General features: G+C 35.6%; 1 protein-coding gene across 1 annotated transcript; it reads left to right on the forward strand.

The window, feature by feature from the left end:
• The first annotated feature begins 848 nt into the window (after positions 1–848).
• LOC127935632 (juxtaposed with another zinc finger protein 1-like) lies at positions 849–16905 on the forward strand. Its single transcript, XM_052533708.1, has 5 exons — positions 849–1122; positions 12621–12693; positions 13534–13730; positions 16059–16228; positions 16569–16905. Exons 1-5 carry the CDS (start codon positions 1008–1010, stop codon positions 16713–16715), a joined length of 702 nt encoding a protein of 233 aa, XP_052389668.1. The 5' UTR covers positions 849–1007; the 3' UTR covers positions 16716–16905.
• Positions 16906–17526: the final 621 nt, after the last annotated feature.

Genomic DNA, 17526 nt, shown 5'->3' on the forward strand with positions numbered 1-17526 from the left:
CCTCCTGCTCTTTGTGAACGCAACCCCTTACATGGGTGCTTGTGTCACACCTGACAGATTCTCAGTCATGTCAAAGTTTTAAAGAGCTGGGAGGTCAACATTTTTCTTTAGTAAATATTTCCAGTACGTTTAATAGTCTAATACACAGTATAAAGTAGTCACATGACATTCCGCTATTGTGTAGTTGGATTCAGATGTTTGCTGTAAGTGTACATTCTTTATTACAACTGAAAAGATTGTACTGAAAGAGTCGAGATGGTGGTCATTTATAAGAAATAGATCTGAACTCATTAGATCTGAAACTTATGATGCAAAGTGGTAAAGCTCAACACACACACACAGACCAAAACACAATAATGAAAAGTGCATTTACACACCGTTTAATGATACACAGGGGTGGCATAAATGTAGTTATCCGGGAATTACAATCACTACATTTGTAAAAATCAATCAATCAATTAAACTTTTTTTCTTCTGAAATATTTTTTTTGCTCTGTCATTACAACAATGTATTTCACAGTAAATTAAATTTACACACATAAACAAATAAATAAATATAAATGAATAAATAAAAAGGCCGATGTTTTACTAATGCATAGTATTTATTTTTTATATTATTTTTTACAAAAGTGCTGGGTTTATGAACACTTGAAAGAGTCACACAGCCAGTAGTTGTGTAAATGACACAGTTTACATAATACATAATGCAACATAATACAGTTGCTTATGTGGCCTTCTCAGTCAAGCATTCCTCGTCTTTCTCCGCTCAGGTGAACAGCAGCATATTTGTTTCGCCAGCCCCTCCTCCTCTTCCTCCTGCTCCTCCGTCATGCTGCTTTGGCCCCCATCCCCCTTCCATTGGCTGCCAGCCGTCTAAACAGCTCCAGCTGCAATCACCACCGCCGCTGCTGCTGCAACGAGCTGCCGGCTATTTGATCACCCCCATCCCGCACAGCCTCTACATTTGCCGGTCTGCAAGCACACGGACCTCTGCCAACACATCCATTATGACGGGCGTCGCGGCTGCCTCCTTCTTCTCCAACGTTTGCCGGTTTGGCGGTTGCGGGCTGCATTTTGAGTCTTTGGGCGAGCTCATCGTTCACATCGAAGATAACCACATCGGTGAGTGGCGCCCCGGTTTCGGCCTGCTGTCCCGCTAAGCAGCCGCTGTCAAGCGGCGAGAAGACGCATCTGTGCGCCGCGCATTTGGCTGGTTTCTATATAGTGACGCGCTAATTCACTTGCACGAACTGGCATGATTTAAATGATAAAAATCATTAGCTTTAACTCGGTTTAATAAAGAATCTATAGATAGTCATAAGCAGGTTTCAGCGACGGGTGCATGGGTTCGTTCACGGTTACAGTCGCTGCTCTGTTTAGATCTAGGCCTGTATGTACTTGTGGCAAACCATATTAACATGTATTGCTTGAAGTTACTAATACCTAATTTTGTCGTTAGCAGCATTAGTAGTTTTAGGTTGAGAAATAAAAGTTATCCAATATAGTGACTAACATGAATAATAATATTTTTTTAGTTTGACTATATTACATTTTATATTATAGTTCATGGTATTGCAGTATAATGTACTAGAAGTACGTATTCAAATAGAGAATGTTTATTCGTGACATAATAGCTCATAGTTACTTATATCGGTTCTGGGTTCTAGTATTAATTGAATAGACTATTACATATTTATTAAACACTGTATTCTTGTAGAATAGTTGTAAGTAGACATGAAATACATACCAGCAACAAATGAAGAGTTTGGTTCCAAAACGCGATAAATGGCATGTAAAAAAAAAAAAAAAATTAGTTCCTGCTAAAATAAGTATTGTATCTGGTTGGTATTGAAAAGTCAACTTTTTATTTTACACAAAATTGCATATTCGCAGAGTTATTAGGTCATGTTTTCTCCCTTTTTCCCAAACCGCCATAAACGCCAGTCTCCCTTTTTTGCATAATGTGATTTATACGCTCAACCAATCACAGTGCACCATTCCACCCACTTTAGACAGTTATGGCAGTGCTTTGAATACACCCGGCATCCTAGTTTTCCACATCTACTTTGTACATTGTGATCAACAAACAAGAGCTGCAGAAAAATCGATTGTGATTGTCATGTGCATCTCGTCAGTATGCCGATTCTGTGATTAATAGTACCAGTAAAATGCATTTAATACACAGAGCCGTAGATCACTAACAAGCTAGGCTATATCGTGTTCATTAGATGAATCGCATTCGATTATGTACGTGATATTGCGTACCTTGTCAGTGTTTTTATTAATGCAATTTATGTGTTTGTTAATACAACACATAACACTAGTCAATTAAAGACTGTAACATGGCAAAGATGAATGCACTTTTGGAAGTTGAATATAAGGGAAATGTCGCTGGAATTTCTGTTGTCTAATGTGATGTTGTTCATGTTCTAGTTCAAGATGAAATTTTATTTTATTGCTGTAATTAAGTTATAGCATTAACAAGATGACCCTTTGAATTCATTTTGGAAGCGATGACTGATGAATGTATTTTTAGTCCAGTGCCTGTACATAAGATAAGTATTGACCAAATTCAAGGGCTTTCATACGTGGTTCAAATTACTATGTTGCGTATTTTCATCAGGTCCAATATGAAAAATAACTTTCATATTGATTCAATGGATTTATTGCATTTTTGAGAAAATAATTATACAATTTTTTAATAAGTTTTTGAAAATCAAAACCTGGATTAACATTTTTAATGTTATTATAACCTAAAGATGCTATGTGAAAGTTTGAAACAGAAAATTTTTACTCAAATTAATCAAAATGGATTTATTGCGTTTTGGTCCAAACTCTTCAAATGTAGAGCTCCAGACCGCGACCAAATGGTTGCATTTTGCAACCATTTTTAACAAAAGCATTACAAAACCATGCTACTTGTTTGAGCTGTAAAGCGTAGAGCATTTTAGCAGGTTAACTCGGGAACATGTGTGTTGTGAGATCTAGTGAAAAGCGTTTGAGTTCTGCACAGAACTGACAGAAAACCAGAAGTAGTTATGCTAACTATAACCATGGTGTTGTGGTAGAAATAGTCAAATGCTATTAATTAATTTAAGAGTTTGTACAACATTTTGAGAAATTCAAGACTTTTCAGTGATTTTCAAGTATTACACACACCTATTTCTAGCACTTTAAAACAAAAGAATTTATGGAAAAAACAAAATACACTTATGTAAAATGTAAAAAACAGACATCAGATTATCACTATAACCAGTAGATGACAGCAGAGGAGCACATTGGATTATTAGTCATTTATTTCTACTTTTTGGTTTATATTTTGAAATGATAAAATAACTATTATAAAATATAAAATCATCAAGAAATCTTATTTATCAGAGATTTGCACTTTGTTGTGTATGAAGTAAGAATAGTCACAAAGTGCCTTAAAAAACAAACTTTCCTTCATTTTGTGACTGAATCACATATAAAGAGACTTCTTTTATAATCAATGAAGTTGTCAGTTAGTGCAGTATAATACTATAGAAGAAAAATGGTACATTTAATAAGAGTACAATATATACATTTTCTATATACAAATTTAATTTTGCATTTTATTGTTAATAAAGTAAATTTTATATGCTTCCCAACTCAAGCTTTACTCAAGTGCTTTACTATTAAATGTGTATAAATGTGAAATAAACAAGAAATTAATATGTAATATTATTAGTAATTGCACTTATTAATGCAAAACAATAGTAATTTTATGATTAAATTATCTTTGTTTTTAATACTCCCATGCACCAACCCCCCAGTGCAACTAAATCAGTAGAACTTAGTGGCTGGTGCCACTGCTCTCAAATGTCTGGAGCCCTGAAATGAAATGCATATGAATCTTGAATATTTGAATATATGGAATTCAAATATTCTGCCATTTGTTAGCAGTAACGTAGATGTCATTATTTGGATGATTAGTCCAACTTTACTTACTTTACATTTTCAGAGAGCTGATTTTGTTCTTACTATATCTATAAGTTCATAAGGTTTCCAATTGTCAAGCGAGACAGAGATTTCTGATAAAGCATGTATGTTTTATTAACTTTATTTGAACATAATTTATAACTTTAACTGTACAATTTAACGTAATGTAATTATTGTGTGTCTACATTAATTAAAAGATCAGTGTTTGCGTTCATGTGTGTTTTTATCATTATTTATCTGTTTTATGAAAGATCTGCATTATAAACCATTATCTGTCTATAAGCAGCGCATGTGTATTTTTAAAATTTCTTTTGCATTAATTATCAGATAAAACAAATACTAAAACTAGACATGTATTAGTTGTATCATTTTACAGCCCTTTTGTTTTCATTTTAAAAAATATGTTTGATGCAAATGTAACTGGGTTAAATATTAAAATATGTTGTGAAAATAATGATGAAACAAACTGATGTATGTGCACAATTGAGAAGTGGACATATTTATGAAGATAAATCACAGCCCACGTCTCACAAGGTAAATATTTCATTTAATAAATAAAAAAACCATCAATGTAATACAAACATTTTCGAGAAATATATATTTTTTTACATTTATATAATTGGTAAGGGAAAAAGACATTATGTAGCTGTGAGTACACACCATGAGTTCAGCTTTCATTTTGTGAACATTAGGGAGTAACATTAGTATATTTCATTCATTCACTCACCAGGCCCAAACATACGTTTCTAATGTACTGGCTCAGTTAACATTTATAGTATAGCAATAATAGCAATGTCGATCTTATTTGCATTTGAAGTGATGTTATAAAACCTGTAAACACATAGAAGGTTCTCTGCACTGGTGTTTTTAGCACAACCGGAAATATCTATGCACACACTCGCAAGACCGGAAATCCAAGATGGCGAATATATGCAACTAGCCCATTGTCACAAGTCACAACTTGTTCCTACTGTATAACTGTCTTTTACAGGTTTCATACTGAAAGTTTTTTTTTTCAGAAAGAGATTACGTCAGCTGAACGCTCTGTAGGCTATATTGTTACAGTACAATCCATTAAACGCACTGTACTTCTGTCCCTCAAAGACTGTCAAAAATTTAATTAGGCTCTACCTAGGGCTGTGAAAGTCGCCATGAAAACCACTGTATACTGCCATCGGCGGTAGTGCACGTGACGTCATGCACTCTATTACTAGCATAATAAAAAGTTTTGCATACAAGTGTAATGCAAATTATTTTAATTAGGGTCTATACCAGACATTTGAACCCTGTGTCAGTACCTCACAAATAGGACAAGGCAGTTTACCATCATGGATTTGTCATGTCGTGCCACATCTAATGTAGCGTCACTGATTATAATGAGTTTTATAGCATTTTTAAATTAATCGCCTGCGTTATCGTGCTAATTTTGACACCAGTAATATATATAGTATTAATATTAATATTAATTATATATAGGCCTATTTATATTTATATCAACACTGTGCCACCGGTGGTAGTTGTATGGTGTAAATGTAAAAATGGCTTGCCATATCTACCATAATTAGAGCTTTCTGTGGAAAGCCATTGTTTATTTGCTAGTGTTGTGTATTCAAGTCTGTCAAGACTGCAGGAAGGAATCTGTGTTCAGGTGTGTAACAGTTGCTTGAAGATTTCTATACAAAAACTTCCATTTTCAAATTAATCCCAAGTTAGGGAATCGCTATATGAAGGAGAATTAACTATTTAGATAGAACTGATGTCATTTTCTATAGAGCCTGTTTCTCGGTTCTGTTGCGGGGCAATTTTGTTTGGTTTAAGAGGTGTGCACTGTTAAAATTCTTAAACTGTAAAAATTCCAACCCTCTAGGATGGATAACTTTAATTAAAGTGGTGCAGTGTTAAGGTTTAGTGATTCATTATACCTTTTTTAACCACCTTGAATTTAATTACTGATAAAGAAAATCAAGTTGAAACTTTGAAAACACAAAGAAAATATATAGATGCTTTAACATGATGATCAGATAAAAAACATTACAGTATTGTCTTTTTGTGAATGTAAGGCAAACCATCTGGGGGGGTGACATAGAAAAATTGTTTCAGCAGTCAGTGACCTTACGCTGATTGTTTTTATACTTAATATAATATTTGTACGCACTGTTGATCTGTAATGGAAATGCATGAATGTTTATAACTGATATGCAGTGTTTTGCTGTGCTGCTCATATCTATTTTCGATACTCTCCATAGTGATTGCAACTGTCACAATGGAAGGCATCTGTCAGAATGATATACACATGCACCCCAGTCTGTGTGTCTGTCAGTGTAGCATTATTAAAGATCAGCTTGCCTGATTTCCCCCAGGAGTCACAGATCTGACTATTAGGGTTAGGGGTTTGACCTCAGAGCTCTTGTTTTAATGAGCACAACAATGAAAGACCCCCTGGCCCCTAGTATCATTAATACTAATCAATAATAATCCTATTGAGTGTAGACCTCATGCAGTGGTTTGGTTTGGCAGTTTGCCATGAAGATGATTGCTAAAATTCATAATGTAAATGGAAGATACTTGATACTAGAACAAGTTTGTTTGGACGGTTTTCGATGAGAGATTAATGTTAAAACTTGACAGGGACAAGGTATATTTTAGACAGCTGGTATATAGAGCAGGATACAGACTCTGTCTGAATTACATCCCATGATTGTCTCCAACTCTTCCTCTCTTTCATTGTTTTAGGAAATTGTACACACATGTAACAAATGAAGTGTTGGTGATGGCAGGTCATTGTTTAGGGATTAGTTGATTATTTTACTGACAGAAATGTATATTAAAAAAAATGATGATGGCAATTGGCAAAATGCTTACAAACCAATATAAAACTAAGTTCTTTGAAAATACAGTGTATGGCCATGAATGACTTTTGAACTTAAGTGCCATCTCAAAAGCCCTGATGCTGTTTTTAGTTTTGTCTTGTCTTAAGAATAAAAGCCCCATTTAGACCGACTTTGGATAATATCAGAACCATACAAAGGCTAGACATTCATTTTCAGTGTGTTTTATTAGTATTATTAGATGAAATTGTATAGATTATTGTTATTGTGCCTTTATAAGTCTTTCTAAGCCATAACCAAATAAATATTATTGGTTTATTTTAACAGACTGATAATTGATTAGGTAAATAATATTTGAAACCCTCTTTTTTGTTGCAATTATAGTTAGTGTGTATCATGTGTTCACTACTGCACACCAGGATTGTGTTGACTGTGTGCCATAGTCATCATTAATCTGGATTGTTAAATATGTTGTGTCTGCTTGCAGACATTCACTAATATGCTTAATCCAGGTAAGCTGCCTGAGAGTTATATCATTTAAGTGATGTTAGATAAAAAGTCAGTTTTACACAATTGCTCTTACACATTTACTTCTTGAATATAGTGCGTTACTGCAATGTATCAAGCAATGTCAACTCAGATGTTAAGACGTCATGGTATATGGTCTGTCTGTTTCTTTGTTACACCAAGTTTATTCTTGCAATCCTTTTTTTTTTTTTATGTTGTCACTTGCTCATCTTATTTGACGTCCACATGATGTTGTCTTTGTGTTGCACCCCAATTCCTTTAATTTTTTTTATTATCAGAGTGAAGCTACTTCACCTAAATGCAGATGGTGTATACGTAATTTCATTCATTCAGTTATCAAATAAATTGCAGACATTGTAAAATAATTAGATAAACTGCCTGATCCTGCTTGTCCAAGTTTTTGTTTAGATTGATCAGTTTATATCTGTGGGCTACAGTTGCAAGGCAGCCGCTTTTGACAATAGTGAATATAAAGTTACATGAACTTATGTAACATCGCCTCCTTGTGGTGAAATTGTGGTGTTCTCTTACCACATGACACGGTGGACTGGACAGACGCAGACTGTCATAAGATCCTAGCACATTAACATTGTGTAATCCAGTGGTACCAAGAAAGAGCTGTCATGTTGCCCTGTAAACTAGATCATATCTTGTGACATCTAATTAGTTTGAATTAAATATGAGAATCATTTGACAGGTATGACAGAGCTAGGTGTCAGAACTTAGTACAAACACGGACGTTCGTCTTTATACTTTTAGGGTGTGAGAGTGTGGAAAAAGAGATGCACGCAAACAAACACGAAAAGGAAAGTTCATTGGATATATCTGTTTATAGTTGCCTATGCCGAAAGGAATTTTGCATGATGTCATACCCTCCCGTGATAGTCGTTCCCCCGGGTATCGGACCTGTATTTAGGTCACATTAAGTTGTTGTTTAATGTTGTGGCAGTGGACATTTGTTCAGACATGCCCGTTTTATTTCCTATCTATTGTATTTGCATGTCGTAGGTAACAAATGACATAATTTTAAACAACTGAAAGCCGTGTAACAACACTTTGTTGTTGTCTCTTGTCGTCTGCGTATTGAGTCACTGTGTAGGCATTTTCTGTAAAGCTGACAGCGTAAACACGGCAACAATGAAACTAAACTAAACTTTAGTCAAAGATCAAAAAGGGTTTTAGTAAAACACTGAAGTGATAAAATATCAGTCCGAGGTAAACAATACATCAGCGCTATGTGGAACTGTCTACAGATGTGTTTTTGTTGTTGTTGTTGTTCTCTCGCTAACCTAGCATACAATTTGGGCCATTAAATGTTGCCGTTTTATTAATTTAAACTTAAATATAAAACTATAATATATTCAGAGTGCTAGATACGTGAAACTTGATCGAGTTTCTTTCAGTGACCAGAAGATGTCAGGCTTGTTACACAAGTCGTTCAGGGAAGTGCTAGATGATTTTCTTTCTTTCTTTCTTTGATTTGAGATTAAACCTCAAGTATGGAAAGGCTTTGCAAATGTTCAAGTTTTATTCTTTTGAAGCCAAAATGGACTAGTATAGCTAATAATACAGTTTTCATTTATAAGTTTTGTTGCTATTAGTTGTTAATGAAAAACATATTCCTGTTGGCTGTTGTTGATTTGCTGAGTGATATTATGGTGAATATTTCACCTATATGTTGTTCTTAAATTTTTTTTGGACATATAGCTGAAATTATAGTTGCAATACTAGTTTATGAAAGGTGACATCAAATTATAATTATAGAAGTTAATTCTTTTCAGCTCTGTTGAGATGATTATCTTAATTAATTGTATGTGTGTGTGTTTGTAAGAGAGCGTTGCATTAAATGACTCGTCAGGCCTTTTTATGAGGCAATTAGTGAGATCCAGTGGAAAAACCATTATACCAGCTTTCCCCCCCAAACCCCAGTGCATGTTTGTCTGTATCTGCATAATTTGTGCATTTGTGTGTGTGAATCCTTATGTTTTTGTTTCTCTTTTCATGTGTGTGCCCGTCCTTGCTTGTGTTCGTGTACATAAGGAAGTGTTTGGAGCATTGTATCCTGCTGAGCTCTGAGAAGTGTAATTACAGCCTCGTTTAGAGTTCTCTCCATCGCCTCCTTCCAGCCTGTCTTCCCCCCCTCCCCCTTCCCTCCATCCGGAGACCTGCTGCTATCCAGCGCATTAAAACACTCCCCTGCTTTTTAATTAGCCGTCTGGAAAACAAACCCGGCATTCCTCCATGCCAGGCTCCTCTGACTTATGCACAGACTCACATTAAAAGGGACACACACATATTGCTGTCTGATGGTTTTTATCTTGTATTCCACCACATGGTGGCACCTTTGCTCTTCTGGTGGATTCAGAGTCCTCTAAAAAGTTTCCAACTATGCCAAAATGTTCTTACAGGCATGCAGTTCTGTATAATTTAGATCCACCTGATCCCAAATCAGTGTGTAGGATAGCAATAAATAGCCCATTGAGGTTTGATAGGCAGAGGATTTAATGATACGGCTGTGAATAAAAGGTATGTTTATGGGAGAAAGTTCTTTTAATGTCCTCATAGAGGGCCCAGTATTATTAGCCCTACATAAAGATTTCATAGGGATTTAATTCTGGTCATAGCCCATTAAAATGCAATATTACTGCTACTGTTTGGGACAAGTGGTGCTTTCAACTCAAGTTCCTGTTGCTTTAAGGATGGTTGTTGTTTGTACTGAATTATGACGGACGTTATTGGAATTTATGATTTTGCTAAATGTGAAAATTAACTCTGGGGTGTTCAGTTTAAGAGGCACTGAATGTTAAGTGTGTGTGTGTGTGTGTGTGTGTGTTTCTTTCTGCTTGTATATTTCCTTGTTACTTTTCCTGTGGAAAGATCTTGTGTGCCTCCATTTTCTAGGTGAAAGGAAACCATAAAACTGGAAAACATTAACACTGCCCTCCCTTTACTGTTCTGCACCTGGCACATGAAATTATACCTCACCTCTACACACATAATACTAGAATTAATTTGCTGAGATTTAGGCTCGGTTTCACAGACTTAAGTAGTTTTTAGAAATATGCCTTAAGATGCACAATAGTAATGTTTTTATATTGAGACAAAACAATGAATCTGACGCATTTTAAGATCATTTTGTGCAAGTTTCTTTCAGTTATTGCATTTTAGTCTGGGACTACTCTTGAGCCTTGTCTATGAAACCTGTATGACTGACTTTCTTCTTTGGCACACATAATAGTAAAGAACTGTTCTTTTTCGCATAACAGTGAAAGGGAACCAAGGCTGCAAGTAAGATTTTGAAGTATATTCCCTAAACAAATCTATCACATGAGACTTTAAAAGACTTTTAAAAAGTTGTATGGGCTACTTTGTCATATATATATATATATATATATATATATATATATATATATATATATATATATATATATATATATATATATATATATATATATATATATAAATATATGAGAGTCGGTCTGGCAATCGAAAGGTTGTGAGTTTGAGCCCCGGGCCGGCAGGAATTGTGGGTGGGGGGAGTGCATGTACAGTTCTCTCTCCACGTTCAATACCACGACTTAGGTGCCCTTGAGCAAGGCACTGAACCACCAAATACTCCCCAGGCACCGCAGCATAAATGGCTGCCCACTGCTCCGGGTGTGTGTTCACAGTGTGTGTGTGTGTGCACTTCAGATGGGTTAAATGGAAAGCACAAATTCTGAGTATGGGTCACCATACTTGGCTGAATGTCACGTCACTTTCACTATATATATATTATTCAGATCTTGAAAACCCTGGGATCCTCATCCACTTAATCTGTAATGAAAAAGAGACATATAAACATTTTCACTTATGTATAAACATATTATTTTTATATTTTCTTTTCATTCTCTTTTTATGTTCCATAATAAAATGAAAGTCTTACTAGTCTGAAACTACATGTAGGTGAGTTAATGTATGATGGATGTTACTGTAGCTCTTTCAACTATAGAAATGCCCATGTTTGACACAGAATAAAAATAAATAAAAAGGTAACTGCAAAGTTTTTCTCGCAATTCTGAGGTTAGCAGGTAAAATAGTTTGAAAACGCTTATAAACCATGAAGACCACCTCAGTGGACCACCTGAGATACACACAAGTGTTAGTGTGAGGGTGTGCATCCTCTTAATGCGTGCAGTCACCAGAGAGTGCTCTGATGATATTAAGGCAGCAGACACAGGTAGCACTCTAGACTGGTTTCCTTAAAAGACATCAAGGAAATGTAGCTACTCTGTGCTATTTTTATAATCCATTTTGGGATAGTAAGTCATGCTATCACAGATTGTGTGAAATGTGACAGTGCTAAAGATTTTAATTTGCATGTAAGATCTAGCAAGTTCTACAAAGCCTTAAGTGAGCGTGTAGACGTTTCTCCATGTTAAAAGAGAATAATGGTTAAGCGAACATGGTGGAATGCTTTTAATGGCTTAGAGTAATACCTCATTTAGACATATGGGACCTATTATATACACTGCTTGTTATACACAAATATAACCGCACACACGCATACAATGCAACCCATTTGAACGCAGAAAACCCTGGTTTTCTTTTTCTACTTTCTCCACATAGTCATTGATACCCATGTAAAATAATCATGCAGAATGTGCCAGCTTACCTCTCTCTCACACGCACACACATACACACACACACACACACACACGCTAAGCGGTGTGCTTTTCTCTCTTTGTGAGGTCTTCTGTGCACCATTTATGTTTTAATGAGCTCTAAGCAGCAATTAACATCCTACAACTCACTCACACACACACACACACACACACACTCGCTCTCAAACACGTATAGTGTGGTAAACAATGTCTTTGTTAACTAACATATTTAAGTATGTGCATATTTGTACACAGGAGACACATACTGATCAATGTGATCATAAGGGACTCTTTGCCACATGAGGGCAGTCTCAGGCCAAGAATCAGATTACCGGACACACACACACACACACACACACACAGTGTTTGAAGCTTTGCCTGGTGGCCTCAGGCTATGGAAGTTGCCTGCTGTCACAAGTAGAATGGAATAAGTGTGGTGGTGTGGTGGTTAGGTTGGTCCTGCAGGGTATAAGGGTACTTGTTTGACAAATGTACAGTAATCACAAAACAATGTTTCAAGCTGCTGCTTTGTCTGTGAGCACCCACAGCATACACAGCTTTTGCTTGGACCTATGTGTGTATTGTACATCTTTAATGTCTGCTTTTTCTGATGTGTGTTTTGCAGTCTAATGGGGTTGTGTTTTCTCTATTCCTCTATCAGACACAGATCCCAGAGTTTTGGAGAGGCAGGAGCTGCAGCAGCCCACATATGTTGCTCTTAGCTACATTAATAGGCAAGTCTATACTAAGCCTATACTAATTGCTTAATAAAAAATATGAATAAAAACAGTACCATTTAAAAGTTTTGGGTCTGTAAAATGGTTTAAAATTAATTGTATAAAGCAAGGATGCATACAATTGAGACAGCGAAGACATTTAGAATGTTACAAAAATAAATGAACTATCTATTCGTCAAATAATCAAGAACAAATCATTAGTTTTCACAAAAATATTAAGCAGCACAAATGTTTTCAGTATTATTAATGATAAGAAATGTTTCTTAAGCATCTTTCAGGATCATGGGACACTAAAGACTGGAGTAATGGCTACTTCACACCATCACAGGAATAAATTCCGTTTAAACATTGATTTTTAAAGTTGTAATAAAATGCTAAAATAATATTGTATTACTGTATTTTATTTATTTATTTATTAGAAATGCAGCCTTTGTGGGCATAAGAGACTTTCAAAACCATAAATGCATCTTACCAACCCTAAACATTTGAACTGTAGAATATACTGTATATCTATACATTATATATACATAAACACACACACACTTTTACATATAAATTGTATTATAACCTTAAGCACATACATGCATACACGTATCCAAGAACTAAAATGCAATGGGAAATGTCTAACAATATATCTAACATCAAGAAAACCGCAACGTGAAATTACACACTTGGGAGGTCAGTACAGAAGGATGACAGTTGTATTTGACACATATTTTAGTTTTTTCCGTTTCGTGTAATCACTGTCATTCCAAGAACAATAGTCCTCAGGTGCATCATTACCTGCACATCAGTCTATTAACATGACCTTTTGTGTGCTGTTTGTTTTTTCTTTAGGTTCATGACTGAAGCAGCACGCAGAGAGCAAGAAACTCAGAAGAAGAAGGTCCAACCCAAAATTGCAATATCAGTCACTGGAGGTTTATCACGTAACAGTACGGCCACGCCTCCTCGGCATAGCAACGGCAGTCTAACCCCACCTGTCACCCCTCCCATCACGCCCTCATCCTCTTTCCGCAGCAGCACACCCACAGGTGAATGGAGTTTGTGTGTGATATTACAAGTTAGATTTATATATAAAAAACAATTATTTGAAATATGTCTAACTCATTAGGAGTGTTTATAATACTCGTGGAAAATTAAACGGCTGATGATTTCTCATGTCTTCATTTGTTTTAATTAAATCTGAAATGTTCTGATTTATTAACCTCTAAATTATGGTTTGTTGCATTTGCTGCAAACCTAAAGCTGCACTAATTGAATTTGTGTCTGTCCTGAAAAGTTTCCATTGGTTTAAATTAGAGATGTTCCGATACCCTTTTTCTCTTCCCGATACCGATTCCGATACCTGGGCTCAGGGTATCGGCCGATACCGAGTACTGATCCGATACCTGGGTGTATATCTGTATATACAGCTGTATATACTACTAGCCCTGTGTAAATTGCTAGAATTTTTTTATGGTGTGCTTCAGACAGATCCCTCAATAAAACATGAACAAATACATGGTGAACTACTGTATTTATTACAGTATTTTTATTATCTAACATGAATTTGACAGTATTATTTATTTTCTTATGCAAAAAAGAACTTCAAATGCAGCCAAAAATCTAACACCGCAAACTAAAAAAGGTATTTAAGTTTTACAATATAACTGTATAAAAAAACTGCAACAAATAAGTCTAGGAATATAAAAAAAGATCTATTAATCAGATAATCTCTAACAAGTAAAAAACAAGTAAAAAACAAGCAACCATCTAGGCATAATTATTATTATTATAGAGATGTATTATTATTACTGTAGGCTACAACAGTAGCTTTATATATTGTCAATTTACTCATGTAAACCAAACATTTATTTTAATGGGCTGCCATGAAGATCTTTGAGTGTCTGTGTTTATGATATGACAGTATTCTCAAATGAAACGGTAAATTCTCATGAAGTGACGGTTTATGCGTTCGTGTCCTCATGACACACAGCAGAGACTACAAAACAGCGAGCTCTCGCGCATCTGTGCCAGTCACCCACAGAGATGTAGATTTTGCGGGAGTAATATTTAAATAGTATTTTGCAGTTTAATATTCACAGACACTAGTATATATTCGGCTACTGTCTGGAGCCCTGCGTTTTGACTTACACGGAAGCGACTGAACGCAGTTGCCGGTACTGAATATACTCGAGAGTCTGTAACTACCGGTACTACAGAGACATACTGCTAACCACTGATCTATAATATAGTAGCGGCTTCACTGTCTTTTGGCAGTTTAGAATGTGATGAGTGATCCAGTCATATATAGATAAGGGCTGCTAACGCGTTTTCATTTCTTCTTCGCTGCTCTAAACAGGGGTTGCTTGTGGCAACACAGCACAACTTCCTGTGTTTTCAATGCATTTTGAGCAGCGAAGAAGAACCGTGCAGCGGTTAGGCAAAGCTTGCGGTCATAACTAGGTCTTTTTTAAGAAAATGGTATCGGATCGGTATATGGGTTCATGTACTCGCCGATGCCGATGCCAGAATTTGTTGTGGTATCGGAGATATTTCCGATACTAGTATCGGAATCGGAACAACTCTAGTTTAAATCCACGCTTGGGTGACGTCCACACTTCCAGCTGCTCAGCCGCTTCATTTCCTGTTTGTTTTACACTGTTCTTGTCTTCTAATGAACAGTTAAATAAGCCTGTCATTATTTCAGTGTATGTTCTGTGTTCAGAAATATTCCAAAAGTCAGAAACATAAATAGCAGACTGCTGGTTAGTTTCAGTTGAAATTAAAGAGAGAAATTAAAGAGGTTTTCGAGGAAAACATTCCAGGATTTTTCTCCATATAATGGACTTCAGTGGTGGCCAAAGGGCTGAAGGTCCAAACTGCAGTTTCAGTGCAGCTTCAATGGGCTACACGATCCCAGCCAAGGAATAAGGGTCTTATCTAGGCAACGATTGGTCATTTTCTAAAAAAATTAAAATGGATATACTAACCATAAATGCTGGTCTTGCACTAGTTCTGCGATGCGCATCCACAAATTGACGACTTCTGCCCGCTGACCACCACTGAAGTCCATTATATGGAGAAAAATCTTGGAATGTTTTCCTTTAAAAACCTTAATTTCTTTGTGACTGAAGAAAGAAAGACATGAGCATCTTGGATCAAATGGGGATGATTAAATGATCAGGAAACTGAACTACTCCTTTAAGTCTAACCTGAACTGTGGCCAAAAAAAAAAGACTGTAGAAGAAACAGAGGATAATTGGAGCAAAGGGCACATTTGCTTTCTCAGTTCTCATTAGTTCTTTCATCAGCCAATATATGAAGCAAATAAGTGACTAATTAAAGAGTTTAACTTTATTGGTGTGCCTCACACTCAGGCAGTGAGTGTGATGAGGAGGAGGTGGAGTATGAAGACTCTGACAGTGACGAGTCCTGGACTACAGAAAGTGCCATCAGCTCAGAGTCCATCCTTAGCTCCATGTGTATGAATGGAGGCGATGAGAAACCCTTCGCATGCCCTGTTCCAGGATGCAAGAAAAGATACAAGGTACCGCACTCATAACTCAGTTAATTTACTTTTGAATTTACTAATTACATTTTAAGTATAACGTATTATTGTGGTATCAGATATTAAAAAATAAATTTATAATTTGTTATACACTTTATAATACTAATTAAGATAACATATTACTGTAGTATGATCTACAAAAAAAAAAAAAAAAAAATTGTGGTTGGTCACATTATATGTAATTAAGAAGGTCTCTTCCTGTCAAGGTCTAGAAAAATTGCAGTGGATTAGATCAAATGTTGTTGTTTTTTTATTTATTTATTTAAAAGTTCTTTAGACTTTCCTTCATTCCTGCTTTTCCTTCTAACTTGTCTTCCAGAATGTGAATGGTATTAAGTACCATGCTAAAAACGGGCACAGGACGCAGATCCGTGTGAGAAAGCCCTTCAAGTGTCGCTGTGGGAAAAGCTATAAAACCTCTCAAGGCCTTAGACATCACACCATCAACTTCCATCCACCGCTGTGATACACACACCACCACTTTCAAGTTTACCTATTCATCCTTTCATTTCCATTTCTGGATCATATGTAAACTGGGATTCAAATGCTGAATTCATTTTTTAATACTTTTTTCTCTTTATTTGTGTGATTTTATATATACATGTAGATATATTTGTACATTTGCACATTCCATATAAATCATTTCTTTACCTCTTTTTAAGATATCCTTTATTTTTATTTTTTATTTAAGTGACCGTTACTGATAAATGAAACTTACTGTGCTGAAGATTAGAACACCGCATAAACATTTGTTTCTGATTTTAAAGTCTGTTCAGAGAAAATGGTTTAAAATCAGAAAAGAAGAGTTAAGAGTTTCTATGTAATTTCTTTTTGTTCATCAAACCTACTTGAAGTGAAACCTACAGTAGGTATGTTGAAACATGTACATATAAAATTATATAAAGACACATTTATATATATTAGTAGCTAAGTTGTATTATCCAAACATTTTATTTTCCATGATATATTTTGCAGAACATTTATATTATGTTTTATACAAGACCTTTCTCATCTTTATGGACTCCTTTTTCTAAATGACATTTCATATTTTTATTTCATTTGTAGAGAAGTAGTCTTTTTCAAAGTAGCCTTTGAATCGGAAGGACATCGATCTCAGGTCACAAATTGCAGCTGCCAACTTTCAGACAAACCAACAAGGAAACAGGAAAAACTCACTTCCTCTCACTTCGTTCCAGAACATTCCACACTGAATATCAAAACGGATGACATTACGGAGTGTAAAGTTACCTTTCCTGATTTCTTTTGCATGCAGCTGG

This window comes from Carassius gibelio, chromosome A19 (genome assembly GCF_023724105.1).
Source record: "Carassius gibelio isolate Cgi1373 ecotype wild population from Czech Republic chromosome A19, carGib1.2-hapl.c, whole genome shotgun sequence".
Lineage (NCBI taxonomy): Eukaryota > Metazoa > Chordata > Actinopteri > Cypriniformes > Cyprinidae > Carassius > Carassius gibelio.